Source organism: Corvus brachyrhynchos, unplaced genomic scaffold (assembly GCF_000691975.1).
Source record: "Corvus brachyrhynchos isolate BGI_N302 unplaced genomic scaffold, ASM69197v1 scaffold46, whole genome shotgun sequence".
Classification (NCBI taxonomy): domain Eukaryota; kingdom Metazoa; phylum Chordata; class Aves; order Passeriformes; family Corvidae; genus Corvus; species Corvus brachyrhynchos.
In genome coordinates this window covers 1,431,901-1,456,329 of record NW_008238838.1, presented here as the reverse complement: position 1 = coordinate 1,456,329, position 24,429 = coordinate 1,431,901, and the positions used below count along the sequence as shown (strand labels likewise).

General features: G+C 52.7%; 1 protein-coding gene across 1 annotated transcript in view; it reads right to left on the bottom strand.

Annotated features, from left to right (window-relative positions):
• The window catches only part of KIRREL3 (kin of IRRE like 3 (Drosophila)), a 142,219-nt gene that overhangs the window by 21,088 nt on the left and 96,702 nt on the right, over positions 1-24,429 (bottom strand). The window contains exons 9-11 of the mRNA XM_017738339.1: positions 3,692-3,840; positions 3,246-3,373; positions 819-945 (exon numbers count right to left, since the gene is read on the bottom strand). Coding sequence (XP_017593828.1) covers positions 819-945; positions 3,246-3,373; positions 3,692-3,840 — 404 coding nt within the window. The remainder of the gene's footprint in view (positions 1-818; positions 946-3,245; positions 3,374-3,691; positions 3,841-24,429) is intronic.

Genomic DNA, 24,429 nt, shown 5'->3' with positions numbered 1-24,429 from the left:
CCTCACGTGGGTTGGAGAGAGTGATTAGGCTGCTGGTCTTGGATCCAGACTCAATTCCCGGCTCTCCAGCTGTACCACAGAGACGACAGCACTCTCCGACCTTGTGAGGGTTTTGCAAGATTAATCTATTAAAGATTTAAAGCTGCCAGCCCCCAACTACTCAATAAACCCCTGTTGATAATAAGGAACTGCGTGGGGCTGAGCTAATGTTCTTTTTTTTTTTTTTGCTTTAACTTGTGCATTTCCAGGCAAAAAAATGCAAAATCCACTTTACTCCCATTGCCTGGATCCCTGATCCAGCTGGGGGTGGGATTTGCTCCAAAAGGAAGTATCTGAGGGGATAATTTGGGAACTGGAGCTGTCAGAGCAATAGGATCAAGGCAGGAAGGAGGGAATGATGGAAGGGATGCAGGAGGGAATGAATGGTGGAAGGGAAGCAGGAGGGAATGGGGAAAGGGAAGCAGGAGGGAATGGGGAAAGGGAAGCAGGAGGGAATGAATGGTGGAAGGGAAGCAGGAGGGAATGGGGAAAGGGAAGCAGGAGGGAATGGCGGAAAGGAAGCAGGAGGGAATGAATGGTGGAAGGGAAGCAGGAGGGAATGGAAGAAGGGAAGTTGGAAGGAATGGCGGCCGGGGAGGGGGAGGGAGGGAAGCAGGAGGGAATGAATGGTGGAAGGGAAGTTGGAGGGAATGAATGGTGGAAGGGAAGCAGGAGGGAATGGAGGAAGGGAAGCAGGAGGGAATGAATGGAGGAAGGGAAGCAGGAGGGAATGGAGGAAGGGAAGTTGGAAGGAATGGCAGCAGGGAATCAGGAGGTACCGTTGACGGTGAGCGTCACCTCCCGCTCCCCTGCGCCCACCCGCGGCACCACGGCTCGGCACACGTATTTCCCGGCGTCTTCCTGGCGGACCGACTTCAGGATCAGCTTGTTCTCATTGCTCAGGACCTGAAAGGGAGGAGGGGGGGCTTTCAGGTGGGCCATGAGAAATTACAAGCAAAACCAAATGACCTGAGTTACAAGAGCTGTGTCACCAGCTCCTGAGGATCCTTGGGAAGGCCAAGTGGATGAGCCCAAAGTCCGGCATGGCATGGAAACATCACTTACTGCTGTTGACCAAAGAGTAAAGAAATGCCCCACATTTTTGGGGGGGGAATAAGAAATCCTGTTGGTATTCATTTGAATTTTTATGAACTCTAGTTTTGCAAGAAGTTCAAGATACAAGAGAAAAATTTCGGTGGCTGCAGTGACACAGGCAGAAAAACCTCAGAGAGAACCACACTCCACACTTGCACCTCCACATTTGCAGGCACAGTGGAGGCCGCTGGGATTGACTCAGGGAGTTTAAGCCCAGAAGTGGTGGGAGAGGTGGCTGAGGAAGAAGCAGCCGTGATCCCACATCCCACTGGGAAGGCTGAGTGCTGATGGCTGTACAAAGCAGCATCCCCTGCCAGCATCCCTCTGGGAAGGTGGAGGTGGCTCTGGTGACCTGCATAACCATCTCTGCTGGGTTACAGCAGCTGGAGGATCTGTCCTGAGATCACAGAATCATGGAATTGTTTGGTTTGGAAGGGATCTTAAATCCCATCCCATTCTACCCCCTGCCATGGGACAGGGACACCTCCCACTATCCCAGGGTGCTCCAAGCCCCATCCAACCTGGCCTTGGGCACTGCCAGGGATCCAGGGGCAGCCACAGCTGCTCTGGGCACCCTGTGCCAGGGCCTGCCCACCCTCCCAGGGAACAATTCCTTCCCAAGATCCCATCCAGCCCTGCCCTCTGGCACTGGGAAGCCATTCCCTGTGTCCTGTCCCTCCATCCCTTGTCCCCAGTCCCTCTCCAGCTCTCCTGGAGCCCCTTTAGGCCCTGCAAGGGGCTCTGAGCTCTCCCTGGAGCCTTTTCCTCTCCAGGTGAGCACCCCCAGCTCTCCCAGCCTGGAGTGGAGGGGTTCCAGCCCTGGAGCATCTCTGTGACCTCCTCAGGACTTGCTCCAGCAGCTTCACGTCCTTCTGCCCCAGAGCTGGACACAGCACTGCAGGTGGGGTCTCATGAGGGCAGAGTGGAAGAGCAGAATCATCTCCCTCACTCTGCTCCAAGAAGTTCCAATGTGACAGAACTCAGCTGGAGGGAGGTAGATAAAAAGGGAGAAGGTGGCTGTGCCTGGGCATTGCTGGATAGCAAAGGCAAGCCCTGATGGGGTGCTGGGGCTGGAGCAGGAGGGTGAGGCAGGCCTTGTTCCCAGCTCCTGCAGCCACCTCGAGACAGCAGAACAACCGCCTGCGTGTGAAACCCGGAGAAACAGCCATGGCAGCTGTGGGACAGGAAACCACCCAGGAGTTACTGACCCACTGGGATTCCTCTGCTGATTCAAGCCATCAGCTCTCCCCAGTCTGTAACTTCTTCCCAGGAGATGGCCTTCACCAAGGTCATTGGGGTTTGGAAAAAACACCCCAGCAGTTAATGCCTCAGTGTCCCCGGGGAGCAGAGGAGAGGACTCAGCCCCTCCGTGGGGGTCCAGCTCTCCAATTACAGCCTTGAGCTGGAACGGCAGCGTTTCCTCATCCACAGATCTGCCCAGGTGAAGCTGGGAGATGCTTTTCAACTGTGCATGCTTCCGAATGAGTTTCATATCTCAGCCCTCCTTTAGCTTCTTCCCATGGCTTTGCTCAGCCCTCCTGTCTGTAAAGAGGGATCAGAGAATCTCCTGCCTCCCGGGGCTCACTGAGCCACGATTACGATTGGCAAAGCTCCTTATGATTTTCAGGACAAAAGAGATGTGGAGAAGTCTGCTGGGACAGATCCAAGCTCCTCCCCGGAGCAGGCTGCAGTCGACAGCAGGGAGTGCTGGGGTGAACATGTGAGATCCCAGATCTGGGGGCCAGGAAGGTTGGTCCCATGAAGGTCCATCACAGAAAGGTCCATCCCAGGGAGGACCATCCCATGAAGGTCCATCCCAGGGAGGACCATCCCAGAAAGGACCACCCACACAGGACCATCCCAGAAGGAACCACATGCAGGTGAATTGCAGAACTGCTCCCCATCAGTGAGGTGTTAAGTGATGCTCTGGTTCAACTCTTCTGTCCATTGTCATGGAAATAAATTCCCCCACTCTCAGGATCCCTTTGCATTCCGAGGAGCCAGCATTCATCCAGCCAGGAGCTCCCAGACCCCACAGGTTCTGCTCCATGGGAAGCGTCCTGCAGCACCCCATGCCCTGGACCCACCCCCTGCCCCACAGCGGCTCTTACCACACCCGAGCCTCGCTTCATCCAGACGATGGTGAGAGAGGGGTTCCCAGTCCAGGCACAGTTGAACACCGCGTCCGAGCCCAGGTCAACCAGGAGGGACTGCGGTTCTGTCGCCATCCTGGGCCCAACTGCGCAGAGGAAACTGGAGTTACTGCCAGTGACAGCCAGAAAGCCTCGAAGCAAACAGGTTAGAGGGAGCAGTGGTAGAACTTGATGGGCCCCAAATAAAGAAAAGCCTCAGGGAGGTGCCTGCTGCAACTCCAGAGGGACCAGCTCCCCAGGGACCACCCCAGAGCTGGCAAGGAAATCACGGGTGCGACCGCGGGAGCACTGCAGGAGAGCCCAGCAAGTCCTGCCACCTGTCGCGTGTGCTTGGCTCCCTGCCTGCTGTTTTTCAGCAGCTCTGCTGAGCCGGGAAGCCGGACTTGAGCCAACAGGGTACTCACAGTAGACATCCACGGTCCTGCTGATGTTTGTGCTGCCCAGCGCGTTGGTGACCTCGCAGGAGACGGGCTCGAAGAAGAACGTGTGGTCCACGATGGTTTCGTAGAAGTCACCGGAGGCTTCCTTTATAACCTGGCCTTTTTTCGCCCACCTGTTGAAGAAAACAGAGCATCGTGGTGGTGCTGCTTTGTGTCTCTTGCCATCTCCACGGGTGGCTGGCACAGAGCTGGGGGCAGCATGCCCAGGGTGCCTTTGACTTCAGAAGGGACATGAAGTTGTTCTCAGCATCACCCCCTTCCCCGGGGATGTAGGGACTACAGCCACAGGTTTTGGAGAGGAGCCATCAAAGAGATGTGTACGTGTACCCCTACTGACACCTTTCCAAATGAAACCAAAATTCTATTTCCCTGTTTCACTGGGAATACACCTCATTCCTTAGGATTGTGAAGGACCTCAGTGATGGGAGGAATGGGACATGGAGGGTCTCTACCTGATGGGGAATGACAGCCCTGTCCTGAATGCTTGCCAACATCACTGCTGGTCTTTCCACATCAAAACCACCAAAACCATTTTCTGCTGCCTCCCCTTTGCCCCTTTTCTTCCTTTTTTTTTTTTCCCCAGTCAAAGAGAACTTTACCCCTTTAAGGCAGCTGAAATAACGTTCCCCGAAAAGCCAAGCTGGCATTTGCAACACCGCAACTTGCAAATTGTCTTGGAGAACAAGCTGTCAACTCAGCACTTGAATTAAGCCCTGTTTGCCAAACAATGAGCAAACGTGACCTAATGGGGCACCGTCTGGCAACCTGCCACTCGGGAGCGGCTGGGGGAGGGGGGGGGGGGGGGTCGGGCGGGTCCCCAGCAGCTCTTTGGGGAAGGGAAAAAAACCCTGGGAAAAAACATATAATAATCCTCCCCAAACAACTGGCAGGTAAATTGGAGGGATGAGGGTTTCCCTGTGGAGTCTCTGCCTTGTTGTTTTGGGGCTGCTTCTCTGGTTGTGTTGGATGGGCTGGGAAAGATGCAGGCATTGGGAGCTGGGCTCCGGAGAGAGGAAGGAGCTGCGGAGGCTGCTTCCCACACGGGGTCGGGGGGGGGTGGTTTTGGGAAAGCTGTCCCCGTCAAGGCAAGCAGCATCTCCTCCTGGTCCCCCAGGGCTCTCCTGCTTCCCTCTGCTCGTTCCTGTCACTGTGCCATGGCTCCCCACTGCTTCAGTGCTGCCCCAAAGGCAGCCGAGGACAAGTGGAGCTGCAGGGAGCTCCTGCTGGAGGTCCATTGGCACTGACGTCCCTCAGTGGGGCTGGAGAGAGAGTGGAATGCTGGTCCATGGCAGGCTGGAGAACACCCTGAATGCTGCCAGAGCCAATTCCCCGAGCACCTCCTACTGTGAACCTCAGGGCCTCCTGCCAGTGACCCGCTCAGGCTGCCCCGTGATGACACAGCGCTCTGAGAGGTGCTCCCGGGGGGGTGGAAGTGATTTGTATGCACTGACCTGCCCTTGCCTTCCATTTATCTTCGCACTTCCAACAGATGCTGACTGGCCACTTCGGCTTCCCTCCCCTGCCTGCCTCCTCCCTGGCCTCCCCCTCCGATAATTAATCAGGACATGCCGGTTTTATTTCTAGGGCTGCGCTTCGTGTGTTAATGAGGGAGGTTCTGCATGGGAAAACCTGCACAAGCAGAGCCTTCCAGGTGCTGCTCCGAGGGGCTGAACGGTCAGTGATGCTTTGGTGACGCCTTTCTCCTCCCAGCGGGAATTGCAGCCCAAGCCAAGCGGCTCGTTCGGGGTCAGCCTGCAAGGCTGACCTCAGCATCCCGCTTCCCTGCCTCCCGATGGATCTGCCTTGCCCTGCTGCCTCCCTGCTGCAGGAACGCTGCTGCCCGGCGTGGAGAGCATCTGCCAGTGCTGGGGCAGCAGCTGGGTCCTTGGGAATGGGGCAGGAGAGGGACGGGAGGATCTGCCAGAGGTCTGGTACCTCATCCCCAAAACTTTGCACAGCTTGTGGGATGGAGAGGAGACAAGTTCCTGTTGTATCCTCTTTGGTTTGCTGGCCCAAAAGGCCTGAATTCACATCTCAGGAACTGCAGATGAATGAAAGCAAGGAGGAAGGAAGGAAGGAAGGAAGGAAGGAAGGAAGGAAGGAAGGAAGGAAGGAAGGAAGGAAGGAAGGAAGGAAACAAACTACAAGGACAGGGAAACTCCAGCTGGTGAATGTGGAAATGCCCCAGGCTCTTTGTCAGGAATATTTCTGCTCCATTAAGCTCCTTTTACAACTTTGTCCCTGTAGGGATTCCCAGCCATGAGCTGATTCCCAGCCTCTGGAGGGTCTTGTTCTGCTCCTCAGGTACTCAAGGGAGGCACCAGGTACATGAAGCCATTTCTTTCAGCAGTCAGTGGGGCAGGGTGTGGCACCAAACCTTTGGGACAATCCAGAGCTTCTCTTGTGCCAGGCACTTCCCTGGTTATTTTGCACAAATCCACCTTCTCTGCTGTGCAAAGGGCAAGAAGGAAGCTTCAACATGAGGATAAAAGTGACCTGTGGGCTCCCTGGGACATGTCCTTGCACCTGCCTGCAGCTCATCCCCCCAACATTCCCGGAGGGAATTGGAACCAGATGGAGAAGTGTCTGGAGGTGGGTTTGAGCTGGGGAGACTACAGGTGAGATCCTTCTGGGTGTTGTGAAACAGAGGACAAGGTTTCCAAGAGCAGTTTGACATCGCAGCTGCTTGGGAAAACACCCCCCAACAAGCGTGGCATGGTGCTTTATGGATTTGTTCAAAACCCATCGCTTCTGCAAAACTGGATTTCCCGAGTGTGGAGATGTGGGAGATGTGTCACAAACAGCAATTTTTTGTGCTTCAGCAGAGATCAAGGATCTTGCTCCAGTTTTCCAAGGCTTAACATGGCTAAATCAATGTGACTGAACGAGCAGTATGGATCTTTTATAATGTCAAATTGGTTTTTAATAATGGCAGCTGATAACCCTCTTGTAAAGCTTCCTGTGATGGGCTCGTGGACAGCCAGAAGGCAACTTACTCAGGGCTTTAACAAGCCCATAATGTGCCTTGCTCACCTATTAACCATTCGGTTATTATTTATAATCAGAATCTGAATAAAGCAGAGCAGAGCACACAGGAGGATGCTCCTGTAGCCCCATCCACCACCTCCACTGCTGTGGCTCTCCGTGATTTCTTCCTCCTGTCTCAGTGGCTGTGCTGCACCAAGCCTGGCTCCCATCCAGTGCTCCTGGTCCTGCCAGCCTGGAGAGCAGGAGCTCCTTTCATTTATGTTGTTCCTTTGAAGGTATTTATGGATTGCAAATGTGCCACCCAGGGTCTTTTCCAGACTACATAAATTTACCTGCTTTAGTGTCTCCCCGGATGACTTGGCCATTAACTCTCCTGTCACCGTCTGTGCTGATTTTCACCCTCATCTGCAGGAACTGCAGGGACAGGGCTGGGTAGGGGGGGCTCCTCCTGCGCTGGGACAGGGGTGAGGGTCTGTCTGTGGGGATCCTGCCCACAGGACCTGTTCCTGTGACTCCCTTGGGCTCTCCAGGCTGAGGGGCAGCATGGCAGAGGGGATGCTGAGGGATCCATCCCAGTGCCCCTGTGCCTCTCAGGTGTCTTCAGTTCCTGCCCTCTACCACTGATGGGCACCTTTGGAGTACCCAGGTCCAAATTCACCCCTTCTCCCACTATGCCATGTCGTATGACCAATGCAGATCACAGAATCATAATCCCAGAAGGGTTTGTGTTGGAAGGGACCTCAAAGTTCATCTTGTCCCATGGGCAGGGACACCTTCCACTGTCCCAGGTTGCTCCAAGCCCTGTCCAGGCTGGCCTTGGGCACTGCCAGGGATCCAGGGGCAGCCACAGCTGCTCTGGGCACCCTGTGCCAGGGCCTGCCCACCCTCCCAGGGAACAATTCCTTCCCAAGATCCCATCCAGCCCTGCCCTCTGGCAGTGGGAAGCCATTCCCTGTGTCCTGTCCCTCCATCCCTTGTCCCCAGTCCCTCTCCAGCTCTCCTGGAGCCCCTTTAGGCCCTGCAAGGGGCTCTGAGCTCTCCCTGGAGCCTTCTCTTCTCCAGGTGAGCACCCCCAGCTCTCCCAGCCCAGCTCCATGGCAGAGATGTGCACATTTTCTTCCTTTCTCTTCAGCAAGCACCATCTCAGTCTGTGTCTCCAGGTGGGCATTTCTTCCCCTGCGGGCTGGGTTTCATTCTGTTGTTTCTTTTCCCATATTTCTAATGTGCTTTTGTTTTCCTCTGGCCTCTCTGGAGGGAGTTCCAGGTGCCTCCCAATTCAGTATCTTCTGCAAATTGAATTTGCTCGGGTGATGGAGGAAAACAAATTTCAACCAGGAAAGAGATATTTTGATCCAAGTTTCAAAGGGGTTATTACAGTCAGCACTGAAAAGCCGGTGATTAAAGAATGAACAAAAAATAGAACACCTGCACTGAGTCCTTTTAACACTGAAGAGGGAGGGAGGGACTTTTCTAAGGAGACATTCTTCAGGGAAACACCATTTTTCTGACTCCATCGATTGCTTCCCAGCAAAGAGTACACACAAGGAAATAAGAAAGGACATTTTGGGATTTGTCAGCTCCTAAACAATGCTGGGGCTTTGTTTTGGTTTTCATGGCTCCGTGTTTTTTCCTCTTCTGCTCTGGTTTCCGAAGGGAACCTGCCAAAATCTGGGATGACACACCTGTGCTCCTTCCCAGGCTCTCAGTGGGAGGCTCAGCTGTGTCTCCTTCCACGCAACGGGTTTTACCTGGCAGTTCCACCCCTTTTTCCCATGAATCCTGCTTCTGGCTGTGCTTCCAGGCTGGTGGAGGCCCCGAAGAGTTCCCCACGCTCACGGGGAGAGCACAGCAAACGCCCCAGGCTGTCAGTCCTGGAGGAGCGTTGCTAACACGCGCTTCATCCACCCCAGCGCTGCCCACGCTCACCTGAACGAACGCCTCCCCCTGCCTGCCCTACAAGGGCTTGGAACCCTTCCACACCCAGCGTGTGGGAATGAACTATTGATTTCTGAGCCCTGGGAAAGCTGTAGGACTCTACAAGGTCTTCTTTAGAAAGGTCTTCATCAGGCCACGGCTCCTTCCAGCAGCACTGGAACTCCTGGGGGACAACACGGGGGTGCTGGGGCTCTCTGGACTCTGAAATGCCCCATCAAGCACTGCATAAATCCACCCTGGGAGGATTTTGGAGCTGCCAGCAGCCCTGAACCAGAGCTCCTGGCAGAGCGGCTGCTCTGGTGGCGAATAACCCGGGGAAGTGGAGTGTGTCGTCGGTTTTAATTAACAATGCAAAATAAAGTGGTTGCTTGCCATATAAATCGTGTTTACTAAGAATTACTTAAAATGGATAAATATTTTCTTGGACGCATTTTAATTGCTTAATAAAAGCACCAAGAACACCCACAAATACCTTAAATAAATGCATGGCTCAGGGAATGAATTAATTAACATTTCATTCCTGGGAATGGCTATTAATTGCTACAAATTGCTCAGAGAATGGGTTTTGTTGCTTTATTGCCTGGTGTGTGATGTGACAATCCTCTCCTCTCACCCTCACGGGAGAGCTGTCCCTGGTGGGATGCCATGAGCCCCACCCCAAATGCCCCTAGGGCCCAGAGCCCTGGCATCGTCCACGGGGAGGAGCTGGTGTTTTGAGGATGACATTCTGGCATCCTTTAGAGGTCCAAAGGGGACAGGGACAATGCATGGCTGGTGCGTGTGTCTCCTGCTAGTGACAGCCTTGGGAGAAATGATAGAGTGAGGTTCCCAGCCCGAGCGGTGTCACGGTACCCCCCCCACGGCTCCGGCGTGATGCATCGAGCAAATTATTTCTTTATTACGGGTAAATTTTCATAATGGTGATGGATGGGGTTACTCCTCTTCTCCCGCCCGCTCCCTTCCCTAATGAAGACGTGTGGGCCTCGCGCGGTTCCTCCGCGGCGCCTCCGCCTCCCCCTCTGCGTGTGGGGTCATTTACGAGTGGGTAGGCCCTGGGTAACCTCTCCACCATCTGAATTACAAGGCTGGGCCTTCCAGCTTGGGTTTCATCAAGGAGGAAAAGAGCTCTGAGGATTCTGGCTGAGGTCAGGCCGGCCCTTGAGCAAGGGGAGTGGGGTGTGGGATCATAGAGCCATGGAATTGTTTGGGTTGGAAAGGACGTCTGCGATCATCGATCCAGCTGCTAACCCAGCACTGCCAAGGCCACGCTGACCCCTCTCCCTAAACACCACAACCACACGTTTTTTTAACACCTCCAGGGACAGTGACACCACCACTGCCCTGGGCAGCTCTGCCAATGCCTGACAACTCTTTCCATGAAGAAATTTTCCCTAATATCCAACCTAAACTTCCCCTAGGGCAACTTGAAGCCATTTCCTCTTGTTCTGTCCCTGTTCCCTGGGAGCAGAGCCTGACCCTCACCTGGCTGCCCCTCCTGTCAGGGCCTTGTGGGGAGGGAGAAGGTTCCCCCTGAGCCTCCTTTTCTCCATAGGCTTTTTTTTTCCAAACAAATAAACAAGGAGAAAGATTGCAACCTTTTCCCAGTTTTCAGACTTTTACCCCTGACAAGGACATGTCTGGTGTCTGATTGTGCTCACCATGATGCACCAGTTGCTGCTACTGGGGTTGGATTGTTTTTAAACACTCTGGAATTTTGATGATAATAATAACATCTCACTGCAGAGGAAAATTCTGGCTTGATTTTCCATCTCATCTTGGCACCGGTGTTCCCACTCCTGCCAAGCCAGGAGGATGGGATGAGCCTGATTGCTCATCAGCTGTGCTCTTCAAGGGCAGTGCCTGGGTTTTGCATCTCCTCCTTGCCATCAGCAGGTCCCATGGGTGGGAAAAATCCATGAGGGGCTGCTTAGAGCTCCCCAGATCACACCTGAACATGTTCAATGAGAGTTCAGCTCTGAGGAGACCACTGGGGTCCTGGAGGAGAGATGATCAGGGACACCCTGGGGTCAGGTCCGTGCTGCCCAAGGAACCTGAAAGAAGTGGGGTGAGGCTCCTCTCTCGCAGATGACACAATTAAAGCCACGTCACCAGTCCACGCACCCGCCGTGGTTCATTTTTGGGGAGAAACCAATCAAAACAGTCTTTCCCTTAGCACAGCAATCGGAACAAATTGGCTGCAGAAGCGAGAGGGAGAAGTAAACAAAGCTGTTAACTTGTCAATGACTTGACTGATCAACCGTGGGGAATAGTTGGAGAGGGCTGATGAGCCGTGCAGGTAATCAATGGACCCGGCACCGCGGGGGCTGCAGCTGGTGCTGCGCGGAGCTCCGGAGCCATGGAGAGGCCTCGGAGCCCATGGGCTGGGCTTGGCCGGGGATGGTGGGGAATAAAACCTGCCCGGTGCTCGTGCACCCCATGCTGGACCACGTGTGGAGACCAGGAAGGGTTATGGATACTGGATTTAGCAGCAGGGAGGGATTGGCCAAAGCCCATCCCACCGCACCCCCCGGCTCCTTCCCTGCACCAGGGGCTGGTGAGGACCCTCGTCCCTCCCCTGGAAGGAAACCAGAGAGGCCCTGTTACTGTTTCAAAGGGAAAGCATCAAACATCATGGACTGGGTGATTCCTTCTGCAAATCGAGCTGGTTTTGTGGCAGATCAAAACAAAATGCAGACGCTTTAGATGATGTGCTGGTTTAATCCTGCTGTTTAAAATCCCCCCTCCTCCTCCACACCATCACATGACAGGGCTGGGCACCAAACCTGTCCCCATTATTCCCTGTTTGGCACTTCTCTTGCCACTATGGATGTTTTTCTGCTCCTCCCTTTTCACAAATACACCCTCTTTCGAAATAACTCCTTTTCCCTCTAAGGAGGGGACTTTAGATTTAAGAATCTTTGGCCCCAGAGTCATGGAATCATATGAAATTCATACTTTTTCCCCCCTAAGTTAAATGATGAACATTAAATTCCCGATTTTAATGTATGTGGAGAAAGTTTAAAACCATTCAGACTATGACAGCCAGCTGCCAAAACTGCTTATCCTGGGGAAATACTGGGGATGTGAGTCACCCCCCAGTCCTGGGTGAGCTTGGAGGTGTCACCTCTCCTCAGGGAGTTTTTACCCCTTCGGCAGTGATGCTGCATTTCATTTTTCCTGCCTACATCATCTTGACTTACCCTGCTGCACAATAGACATGACTAATAGCTTAACTATTATTTTGGGTAATCCAATTTCGTCACGTGGTTTGTATTTTCTCAAATCGTTTAACAGGATTAGTCCTTTCTGGGGTCTTCCCACCCCACTCCACCCCCGTAGCAGAACGTCTTTAGCCAGATTTATGGATGCTGGCATGTTGAAGAGCTAATTCTCTGCCGTGTTTATCCTCCTCCTCAGTGCAAAGTGAATCTTAGTGCTGTGAAGCTGCTCAAAGTTGCCTTCCCCTCTACTCCAGTTCTTATTTTCCACCTGTGCTCGAGGTCTTTGCAGCTTTACGCCTCAATGTGCAATTCCTTTGGGGTTGGCAGGAAAAAGACAACGGTGAATGGAGACAGAAACTCACAGGTCTTCATCAGCATAAGAAATCTGCTGCTTGGGGATCTTCAAAGTGGTGCTGGGCTGGGACCTCATGTTCCAGATCACTGGAGCTGCCAAATCCGCACGTTTCAGGGCAGAAATGATGGGCACAGCAGGCAGGAATGGCTCGTGCCTTTCTGCACATGGAACTCATGCAACAGAGAGTTGCTGGGTGTCTGGGTCTTCTTTTCTTTGGCTGGCTCCTAAAGCTCCTCTGAGGCTTTGACCTGGTCCTGAGTTTGGGATGTTTTTAAGGGCTTTGTGGTTTGATCTCTGTAGCATGAGAGGGTCTGACCTCTCTCTGGCATGGCAAGAAGGGACAGACCTCGGGCTATATTAACTCTTCAAGGATGGTGGCCAACCTTGGACCTGTCAAACAGCCCAGGCAATGCTTTGGGCCACCAAAAATGATGCTCACCAGCCTGAGCTGGCTCTGTCTGACTTTCCAGCCCCAGAAGTGCCCCTAAAGCCCCTCCTTCCCTCTGACAGCCACTGTTCCCATCCCATCACTCAGGCTTGTTCCTTGCTCCTTGTGCTCTGTCTGACTCCTGGCACATCCTCAGGTTGGTGTGAGGCACAGCTCCTTCCCTGGCAGGTTCCCTGGCCTGCCCTGCCAGAACAGTTAATTATTCAGGGCTCAGCTGTGTCTTGATCAGATGGTTCACATTAGGATTAGCAACAGGATATCAGGTTCATGTTAGGATTATCAACAGAGGCAGCTGAGTCTGGAGGTGGCACCCTGGGTGAGATGGGCTGAGCCCTCATTTTGTGAGAATCTCCTCACAGAAGATGCCAAAGGCAGGGATTTCTCTATAAGGAACTTGGGCTTCCACTGGCTGAAGTGTGAGCAGCTTGGGGATCTGGCAAGTCATGAGGAGGAATAATAAATATACAAAGTGTGTTCCCTCTGTGCTAATGCAAACACACAGGCAGCTCACAGGGGAGCAGAATAAAGTCATGAGTTCATCAGATCTGTTCATCTTTTCAGTAGGAAATTCATCCATGGATCCACAGAATTTCTCAGTTTGGAAAAGACCTCTGAGATCACCAAGTCCAGGCATTACCTGGCACTGCCAAGGCCACCACTAACCCCAGGTGCTACAGCTACACACCTTCTAAGTCCCTCCAGGGATGGGGACTCCAGACTGTGCCAGGGCTGTTCAGCCTTTTTGGGGAAGAAATTGTTCCAAACATCCAATATAAACCTCCTCTGGTGCAACATGAGGCTGTTTGTTCTTATCCCATTAGTTGTTATTTGACACAAGAAACCAACCTCCACCTCACTACAACCTCCTTTTGGGCAGCTGTAGAGAGCAATAAGGTCTCTCCTGAGCCTCCTTTTTGCCAGCTGAAACAACTCCAGCTCCCTCGGCCATCTATCAGTCCGTCCATCCATCCATCCGTCCATCCATCCATCCATCCATCCATCCATCCATCCCTATCCATCCATCCATCCATCCCTATCCATCCATCCATCCATCCATCCATCCATCCATCCATCCATCCATCCATTCCTCCATCCATTCCTCCATCCATTCCTCCATCCATCCATCCATCCATCCATCCATCCATCCGTCCCTCCATCCATCCACGCCCAAAATTATGGTCAAGTCCCTCTTCTCTCCCAAACCTCTGGAATGCCGTTTGACACCCTGGTGCAACTCCGCCCTTCTCAGCCCTGTCACAGGGAAACAACCCAGCGTGGCTGTGTCCTGGTATAGCAGACTGACCCAAAGGGCTCTGGGATTATCTGTCGACTGCTGTATAAAACAGCATGGAACAGCATTCAAAAACAAAATAAAGACGTATCCAAAAGTAACAACCATGAAGTTCTTCACTACCCACTTCAGTAACAAAGTGGAGCTGAGCAACAAATGTTGGTTGATGCTTTACAACCAACCTTCCAATCCAGAGACAACATCCTGCCTTTTCTCTTTGCTTTAGCATTTGCCAGCAGCTTCTGGAGTGGCACAGAAAGCCAAGGGTATCTTTGAGACCTGAAGTGAACAGGGCTACTCCCCGATCTCATGCTGGGTGAGATCAGGATTCCTTTAGGGTCTCTCTGGGATGGGTTGTACAAGGGTAGGTGCTGTGCACCCCAAACAGTTGTGCCAAGATAACTCCATGCCAGGTCCCACTGCCAGGTGGGGGGGAAAGGCTCCCCTGCCCCAGAGACAGTGACAGAAGCAGATTTGTCCTCCATTTAAACCCACCTCTAGCCCCCAAAACCTGCAATAAAGGAGCAAAGAGGGAATCAAGGAGTGAAATTCCTTAGAAAAGCTCCTGCAGGGCTGTGGTGGGTGCCACCTCTGTCCCTATCCCACATCCTCCCTGCACACTCTGCTTCATCCTTCACACCTTGCTCGTCCTCGGTCACATTCTCCCCTTTCTGGCATGAAAGCAGAAAAGCCTCAAACAGAGCTGAAGGCCTCTTAAATCAACGTCTTCCCTGACTCAGAAGCTGTAAGAGGATTCATTATTTATGTGGCAGAAACACAAAAGCTTAGCATATTTTAAACTGTCTGAAACAACTTCAAGGCAACTCTTCCACTGTCTTCTTTTTTTAACAAAACACATTGAGATGCCTCTGAACCGAGCAGCAGGGGGAAACGGGTTTTTTAATTCCAAAAGACAAAATAGTATGTATAGATTGAGGGAGAGAACGAGAAAAACCTCGTGATCTGGCTTGGGATCACCAAGGAATGCCCATCAGGGGATGGTCCCTGTGAGGTGTTGGCATAATCCTTGGACAGACTCTGTTGTGACGTGGCATCGATGTTATGGCAGGGGTCAAGTGGGTCAAGTGGGTCAGTGGTCAAGGAAGCAGCTCTGCTCCTTCACAGGCACAGGCAGCCGTATCCTTCAGAGGCAGCAGCAGAGGAGGTGCTGGGTGTCTTTTTTCCCCTTCTTTCTCCCCATTTTTACATTTTCAATTTAGTCACAGCATCTCTAATTTCCTTAGATCTGAAGCCACCTCGTGAGACTGGAAGGGAACGATACAGAAGAAAGATGAGGGGGAAAAAACCACCAGTAATCTTGTAAAAGTCAGTTTTGAAAAATCAATTTTCTTGTGTGACAAGATTTGCTTAAGGCTTTTCGTTCTGTGAAATCAGCCCATCATCCTGCGGGAACGCATGAAGGAAGTGGCAAGTGTGGTTTGGAATAACTCAGATTAAAGACTGCTAAATTAGGCTCAAAAAGCTGCCACTTCTTGCAAAGGGAGAGGAGGTCTGGCCAGAGGAGGCAATGATGCTGCCTTCCAGATCACGTTCCCAGCTCCAGGAGCAATTCTTGAAGGAGGGTTGACTGTCAAGGCTGGGAAAACACAACCACAACCCCAAGGTCTGCTGGAAATGAGATGCTGCTTTGGAGACAGGTTCACTCTAACGCTGGGAAAGGGCTGGAGCAGAGTTTGGAAAACTCATGCTTGGCTGGGATGGTGATGAGCACCCCCACAGGGCACCCCGCGTTTCTGTGAGCCCTCCTGGAACACCCAACCCCCTCTGGCAGCCCCCTCCATCGGAGAGGCTCCATCCAGCCCGGGTTAGGGCTGGCTGCTCCATCGCTCTTTGCTTTGGTACCTTTCATCATCTCTACATCGGGGATGCTGCTCACCAGTACAAAGCGTTTTCCTTCCCCGCCTCTCCCCCCCTCCATCAGACTCTCTCCTCTACGCTCTCTCCTAATTAGTTCAAGCTGCCTCCAAACATCTCCCACCCGCTTGTTCCCATTACCTTGACAAGCCAGGGAACGGGAAGACAAATCTCCCTGTCCACACACCTCTGTGAACGAAGAAGGCCCTTCCAACCCTCTCTTCCCAGTCTCACCTGGAGCTCTGTGCCTTGGCAGAGCCCTCCCAGCATCCCAGTCTCACTTCCCAGCTGCAGGGATAGTTGTGCCTTTTAGTTTGCTTTATTTCCCTTTTTTAAAGCCTGTCTCTCCACCTGCCACCCAGCCACGCTCTGCTCCCTGTCACAGGGAGCTGGCAGATGGGGCTGATGCATCACGAAGGAGATCTGAAGAATTCATTTCCCGTTATTTTTTTTCTTCCCCCAGCTTTCATTTTCACTTCAGAGCAAAGGTCCAGTTGTCTGGGAGGAAGCTACAAAGACAAACCCAGGCAGGAAAACAGAGATAGTCAGGAAAAATGTTACAGTGCCGATAACTTGAGACCTCGGTGTGCTTTGCATTTATTTCAACTCCCGCTTTAGCTGCATTTTGCTATGTCTATAAATTAGATTTATTCTGTTACTGCTGTGAAATGCCTGCAGGCCCCTTCCCCACTCCAGCTTCTCTTCCCTCCCCTGCTGAGTTTGGCTGTGGGAGGCAGCAGGAGAGGTGACAGCCCTGCCGAGGGACAACATATGGACACACAGCGTCCTGCCGCTGGACAGACGGCAGCCCCGGCCATTGGAGAGGGAGGGAGCAGATGGGAGCGGGGGGAGGAAGGCAACAAAAACTGCACACTGGCATAAATGAGAACTTTCCCAAGCTGGACTGGGGGAGGGAGATGGTTGCAGGGGGAGAAGGTCCAAAGCGTGCCAAGAAATGGCAGCCAAAGCAAAGTGACCATTCCATTTGAAGATGCTGAGATGCCTCTGGTCTGGACCAGACATTTGTTGAGCTGCCCCCCACCTCATCTCCCTGCAGCCTTCTGGGCAGCTGGGACACCCGAGACTGTGCAGAAGCTCTTGTGGGGCTGCCCCAGATCACAGAACCCCAGAACAGTTTGGGTGGGAAAGGGCCTTAAAGCTCATCTCACTCCAACGCCTTCCACTAGACCAAGCTGCTCCAAGCCCCATCCAACCCAGCCTTGAAAGGGTCCCTGTGCAGTCCCCAGGGGAGCAGTCTGGGCAATTTCCCAGTGAGTGGGACATGGAGTGCAATGGATGTGGAGGAACGTGCCCATGCACCCACAGACTTCACACCTTGTCTGCAGTCACTGGGGCCCTGCAGCACTCCAAACCCTTGACAGTCCCTTTTAAATATTAACAGAGATGTGATTGTGATTTAATAAGAGTTAATATGGCAGATTCCCCTTCCTTGGCAGAGACTGGGCCAGTCTGGTTGTGGTCCCGGTGGTCAGAAGCTCTGGGAATGCAGGGCATGAGGGGTTGGTCACTTTTATTCTGAGCCTTCCATGAACGGGCAGAGGAAAGCAAGGAACACAAAAACACTCCAACTCCCGGGAGGCACTTTTCAAAGCCATCGGAATTGCATATGAAAATATATCCAGGTTTTATAGTGCCAGAAGAGGGAAAACAGCTCCTGCTGTGGCTTGGCTGGAGGCAGCGCCAGGCGTGCCCATTAAATGGATCGTTTGCCACTTCTCTCTCTAAAGTTGCCAATGAAATCATTGCCCTGAATCTCTGTATCGGCTTCCCATGATCCAATAATCCCTTCTGGCCTTTGCAGCCTACGGATCTGTGATTATATTCAGCTGAATGGAAGAGGCAGGGACAACTTTGGTGTCATGAAAGGGCGTTAAACTCCAAGTATGCCTTTCCCTGGCCTTTCACCCAGGAACAGGGATCTGTGCACATCCAGAAGCTTGACTGACCAGGCAAAGGAGCAACAGAGATCTAACCGAACAGAAACATCTTGCTCCCACTGGGACGATTTCTCCTTCTGCTCATCTGACCTGGCAGCAGCAAACAATTCCCGTGGCTCTTCCTTCGCTGAGACCTGAATTCCTTGACTCTGTTATAGATGTGGCTTCCTCGTGCTCAGATGAAACAGGGAGCACCCATCTATGAGCCCAGCTCTCCTCACTGCCTGGATGTGGGAGGCAGATTTATTTCACTTTCCCGTCTGTACTGCTAAGGATGTATCCCTGGGGGCAGACCTATGGCATGGGGGTCCCCATCTGAACAGGTCTGATCCCTGGGAAGTGAGCATGAGGAATCAGGGATGGGAATCCCAGGGTTCTCCATGTGAATCAGCAATGTGGGACAAGTGGAAACAGCCTCAAATTTCATCAAGAGAAGTTTAGATTGGATATTAGGAGACATTTCTTCACTAAAATGTGGGTCAGACATTGGAACAGACTGCCCAGGACAGTGTTGGAGTTCCCATCCCGGAGGGATTTAAAAGACGTGGGATGTAACGCTTGGGGCCATGGGTTAGTGGTGGCCTTGGAAGTGCAGGGGTAACAGCTGGACTCCATGATTTTAAAGCATTTTTCCAACCTGATTGATTCTGTGATTCCATGACTTGCTGACCTTCAATAACCAACCACTCAGGGATGGCAGGGAATGTCTCTTGGCTCTTTCCTTGGGATTTGTTTTGGAGAAGCTGGGTCTGTGTTGAGCCCATGACTGACTGATGATGGATGTGCTCCTGGCAATGAGTTGGTCCATCCAGCCACGCTCTTGGGGGCAGTGAAAGTGCAATGATTCTGCCAAGCAAGGGCTGCCCAGCTGCTCCTTCCCTCCATTCCGCATCCCTTTCATAAGGCTCTCCCAGCTTTCTGCTGCTTTTCCACCCAGTCAGTCGCTGGCTCTTTGCCAGGCACCAAAGCAATGCCAAGCCACGAGGGAGCTGGTTCAAGTGTCTGAGCAAACTTCCAAGCCGTTTCCAGCAGGACATGGGGCACGTGCTCTTGGAGACCTTGACTTCCCCACGGGAGCTGAGGTGTCACATGAATAAATCTGGTGAGATGCCAGCAGGTCCCCAAATGGTGCAGACAAGGCTTGAAGGGTAAAGAGCAGCAAAGCTCTGTGGAGTTTAAACTTCTCCACTAGGTTTGTTCAAACAAACTGTGGGAATGTGTCTCCGTGGGAGGAACACCTCCAAGATGCACAGTGTAAGGCAGGCAGGCCAAAGCACAGCTGATGCACATCGTGATTTTCTCTTTCTCTCTCACAGCTCCTTGATGTCAGGCGAGATTTTTCTGTATCTACCTGAACCCACAAAAATCTGCCACTTTTTTCCCCAAGGCCAGCAGCCAAAACACCCCAAACCTGTAGCTGGGCACGTACGATCCTTGGAGACACCAGATCTACTGAAGGCACTTGGGGCTCTTCACCCACTTGTTTTCCTAAAGCTGCGTGGGAAATGCCTACCCTCTGGAGAAGGCTGGAGGAACAGGACCAGGGACCTTTTCCCTGTTGTTGTCCCTTTGTTTTCCCTGGGCAGAGCCAGGGGCAAGCCAGGACACTGCCTCCCACCAGGTGTGTTCAAGCCCCAATGCCTTTAAAGAAAACCTCGTTAAGAAGCAGTTGAGTTTGGATTAATATTTGATGAGCTGCTGTTCAGAGATAAAACAGTATTTACTGAGCAAGGGCTTTCCTGCTGGCCGGAGCCCACTGAGCCAACAAACAAACAGTGCTCGGGGGGAACCACGTGGAGGTGAGGACAGCAGGATGCTGTGGGACAGCTCTGAGCTCGGCACAGCATCACCAGGGGGATGGTGGGGTTCAAACCCTGGGCTGCACCTGCCACTCACAAGGCCGGTTGATGCAGGAGAATTTGGGCAGGCAGCACCTTGGATTTCATCCCAGCAAGGAACTTGCTTGGATCGCACCTGATGTGATCCCTCTGGCTGTGGGATGGGAAGAAGTGGGGCAGCACCATAATAAATAAATAAATAAATAAATAAATGCCCCCCAGCTCCTCCTGACCTCTGCTCCTGCTGCGGCACTTGCTGCACCTTCTGCCACATCCCACAGCTCTGAAGAGCTGTGTGTTGCTCACAGCTGCCATGCTTAACAGCTTGCAGCAGCTGGGAGGGATGTCTCCCTCTTCCCAGCTATGTCTGTGTGTCTGTCTGTCACTCCCACACCTTTCTCTGGAAGTGCAGTGGTCCCCAGAACTGCAGCTGGTGCTGGAGGGTGGCTCCACATGTCCCCCTCTGCCTCCAAAGATAACATTATTAGCAAAGGTCTCCGCCAGCCCTGAGGGCCAGAGCTCTGTGTGGATGCACAGAATGAGATTTGTATCACTGCCCTGCCTGCGCCAACTCCCCATCGCTCCACAAAAATAATCATCAGCCGAGGAGCCCGAAAGGCTCAGGGACTCTGCCTTCTGCAATATTAAACCTTCCCATTTCCTTCTGCCACTTTAAAGATTCTCTTTCTTACTGTGAGTGATAAATAATAACAGCAAAAAAACACCCCACAGACACACAACAGGCATCAAAAGCCACGGGAAGATTGGCAAATAGAGAGATCTGACGGGAGCAAAGAGGAGGCCTGGTTGGGAGTCGGTTCACGTAGCCCCGACTTCTGTTGCTTTCCATTAATTTTACCCGCCATCGCAGGTGGCAGAACAATGGCGACAGCTAATTACTCTCCCTCTCCCTTTCCTGCCCATTTGCTTGCAGCAAAAGAAAGCCAGTAAATTCCCAGACTCCCTCCTCGCCATCCCAGAGCTGCCCAGGAAGCCGCAGAGGCGCACGGGAGGCGGGTTGTTGAGGTGGGATGTGCCCACACGTGCCAGCTGCCCACCGGAGCCGTTTGCTGCTCCAGCCTGGCACTGGGATGCTCCACCAGCAAATGGGCTGGCAGAGGCTGGCAGAGGCTGGCAGAGGCTGGAGGCAGGGAGAGAGGAAAGGTTAGCATGGTCCCCTACCACCCTTGGGACACCAGGGAGCCTCTTTGGGCTTCCAGCCCCATGTCCATGGTGCTAAAGCAGATGGGGACGCACCCATGGAAGTGTTGCTGAGGAACCCAGGTCCCCCTGAGCCTTTTTCAAGTGGAGGATGCTGCACTGGCAATGCCAAGGAGGTTTCTGGTGGGCTGAGCTGCTCTTCAGCTCCAAAGGGAACGTGCTCCCAGCCAGAGGTGGGGTAAAGCCAGGCCAGGTGGGGTATGGGGCCCTACAGAAGCTGTCAGATGTGTCTGTGCAAAGCTTGCTCTATATGGAAGGTGGGAAAACATCCAAATGAGCAAACCCCTGCTGCCGGAGGGTTAATTCATCCCTGTGCCAGGACCGCCTGCTCAGGATTGCTGTGATACCTTGCCAGCCTCTGCCTGACTCCCTCCACTTGCTTTTGGTGCCACCAGTCTGTCCCATGCCTAAAAGTGAGTGACAGCCCAGGTGACATCGTGGGCAAACAAATCTCCCTGGGGAAAAAGCTGCTCCTCGTCAAGAAACGGCTGCTGCCAGCGAGGGAGGAGGGCTGGGATTTCAGCTCCAGCCTCCTCAGCTAAGGAAAGGGGCAGAGGAGCTGTGCCTCCAGCATAGGACAACCTACCCCAGCCCTGCCTGCTTCCCAATGTCAGGAGATGCCAGCAGATTTTAAGGAAGAGGGATTCTGACTTAGAAAATGCCACAGAGGCCAAAGATTTTGTGAAAATCTGTCAGTTTTGAGAAAAAGCCATTAACCCTCTGCCTTCGGAAGAGAAGACACGGTGCAGGCTAGAACTTTCCACCCTGGCTCTGGGAGTGGATCGCTCCAAGGTCTCTTTTCCAACCAGATTTTCCTTGCATGAAAGTCCACCTGTGTGTGATTATATAAGAGAGCACAAAGAAAACTTCCTAAGGGAAAAGCAGCTGACTCAATTTCATCCAAACTGTGCTCTCTATAGGGGCAGAGGGGGATTTTTGTCTCCTGGGGAATTGTGTTGAATTTTGTTTCTTTTCCCTTGCCCTCCTAACTAAGAGAACAAGAGGTCTGGGCTTAAAATCTTGGGTCGGCAGGACCATGGGGATGGTTTAGTGGCTTCATCCTAACAAAGATCCCAGTTCATGGATGCTTCCCAAGGGAACATCTGTGGTGAGATATTCAACCTCATGTGCTTTTCCCAGGCAGAAAACCCGGGATGCAAACCCAATGCAAAAGCTACGGCTCCTCAAAAATTCCAGCAAGGTGACAGCTTGCTGGTGGATCGGTAGCAGGGATGGCCCTGCAGAGCTGGCTGTGGATTTATGTCCACAAAAGGGGGTTTAGGTTGTTTAAACATTTTTCCTTTGTGTTCAGAGTTATTTGCTGACAAACATATTGCAGGGGGGATTAAGAATAAATATCAGCTGAAGATCTGGGATCTCTGTTTGAGCGTGAGGGAAGACACAGGAGGTATAACAGAAGGGTCCTCACCCAAAAAGAAAAAAAAATCACATTTTCTGTTGGGTTTTTTGGAAGGCAGAATAAGTTCATTTTCACCAGTGGTGGGGTCCTGAGTGACCCTGGGGATGGCACCAAGCTCATGTTCTGCCTTCTCAAACCTCCAGATATCTCAGTCCTGGGACTTTACACATCCCATCCTTCTCTCCTTGCCACTGCCAGGGTGCAGGGGGCTCCTTGCTCGGATGTCCCACTCCAGAGGACTCGGAGCGTCAGTGCTGAAACATCTGCCACCTTTACACAGTGAAGAGCTTTGGGATCTTATGGAAGGGAAACAAATCCCCCCTCCATCAATCAGAGCCATTAAGCAGAAGGAAGCCCCAGCGAGCGCTGCTGAGTCCTGTTTGCTTGTCACAGTGGTAGGGAAAAAGCCTCATGTGAAGTTTACATGTTAAGGGAACTCAAGACATGAAAAACCCAAAGTTCTTGAATTTGTCATGCCTCTTCCCCCCCACCCCCTCCAAAACCCTTTTTATGGGAAAGCATTGCCTGAAAAAACATGCAGTTAGTTTTAAGAGTAAAATCCATCAAGAAATGAATCCCAAAGCCATTTGCAGGAGAAACATGGAGGCTCAGGAACAGGAAGGGTGACAAGACCCATGGCCTTGGGATGGGTGAGAAGGAAGGAAGAGGGCAGAGGGTGGCACTTGCAGTTGGTGGGGACAGCAAAAACCTGTGCCGAGATGGCAGCAAAGATGGGAGAAGAGTGTTGGGCCCACCTCTGCTTGGTGGAGAAAAGCAACCCAGCTTGGCTTGGGCAGGGATCCAAAGGCTGGAAACAGCCAAGAGGAATCACAGAATGCCAAAATGGTTTGGGCTTAAAGGTCATCCAGTTCCACCCCCTGCCATGGGCAAGGACACCTCCCACTGTCCCAGGCTGCTCCCAGCCCCAATGTCCAGCCTGGCCTTGGGCACTGCCAGGGATCCAGGGGCAGCCACAGCTGCTCTGGGCACCCTGTGCCAGGGCCTGCCCACCCTCCCAGGGAACAATTCCTGCCCAATATCCCATCCAGCCCTGCCCTCCTTGTCCAAGGGAAGCCATTCCCCCTTGTCCAAAGTTCCCGTCCAAAGAAGTGGAAAACCAAGACTGGAGCTTTCCAGGCTGCTCCAGTGCACAAGGGATCAGCTCAGCCGGGTTCAGGGATGATGTGGAAGGTCTCTTTGTTGAGAATCAGGCTGAGGGAGTAGAAGTTTGACAGGGTCTTGCCACTGTCTGGTTCCCTGCGCAGAGATGGTTGTTTTGCCTTGGACTGTACCAGAATCAGTCCTGGGGTAAGAACCACGTGGCTCCTTCACACCCAGCCTGCCACGCACTTTGTTTTCCTACCAGCTGTAAATATGAAACCAGGGCTATTTGTATCCTTGACATTAATTGACTTCTCGAATTAATAACTCTTCTGTGTAACCAGGAACACAATTACTGCTTTGTTGTGCTGATATCCAGCTGGAAGGGATCATTCCTATCAGGAAACTCGATTGTACTAATTAAGCTGTACGAGCCTAACAGGAGGCGGGTCACGGTAACCTGTCCCCGGAGGTGCCTCCTCTGTTATTATCCATGGATGGTTCTGCAGAGCCAGAATGGATGGTGAGCCCATGTGTGCACATTCAGGCCTTCCAGGCAGGAGGGATGAGTGGCTGACGGATGAGGTGGGACAGGGATGTACCTGGTTACACAAAGCTCTTTTTTCCCAAAGTGTGCTGACAGCCTGCCCTGCTTTCCACACCCATATTTTGTCTGCTTAGACAAAAATATCCTGTGAGAGGAGGGGTGTTTTCTGCTGCAGGAACCCTCACACTCACAGCCAAGGGCCCGTGGCAGTGACTCTGCTCAGAGCAGAGCGTCTGCCCTCCTGCAGTGACCAGCTGGAGGTGACACGGTGAGCAGGGTCTGGCTGTGCTCCGAGTCCCGCTCGTCAATCCCTGGATGAGCACTCACAGAATCTCCTGAGTTGGGGGGTACCACAAGGATCATTGAGTTCAACCCCTGGCCCTGCACAGCCACCCCAACGACCCCACCCTGGGCATCCCTGGCAGCGCTGTCCAAATGCTCCTGCAGCTCTGGCAGCCTCGGGGCCGGGACCATTCCCTGGGGAGCCTGGGCAGTGCCCAGCAG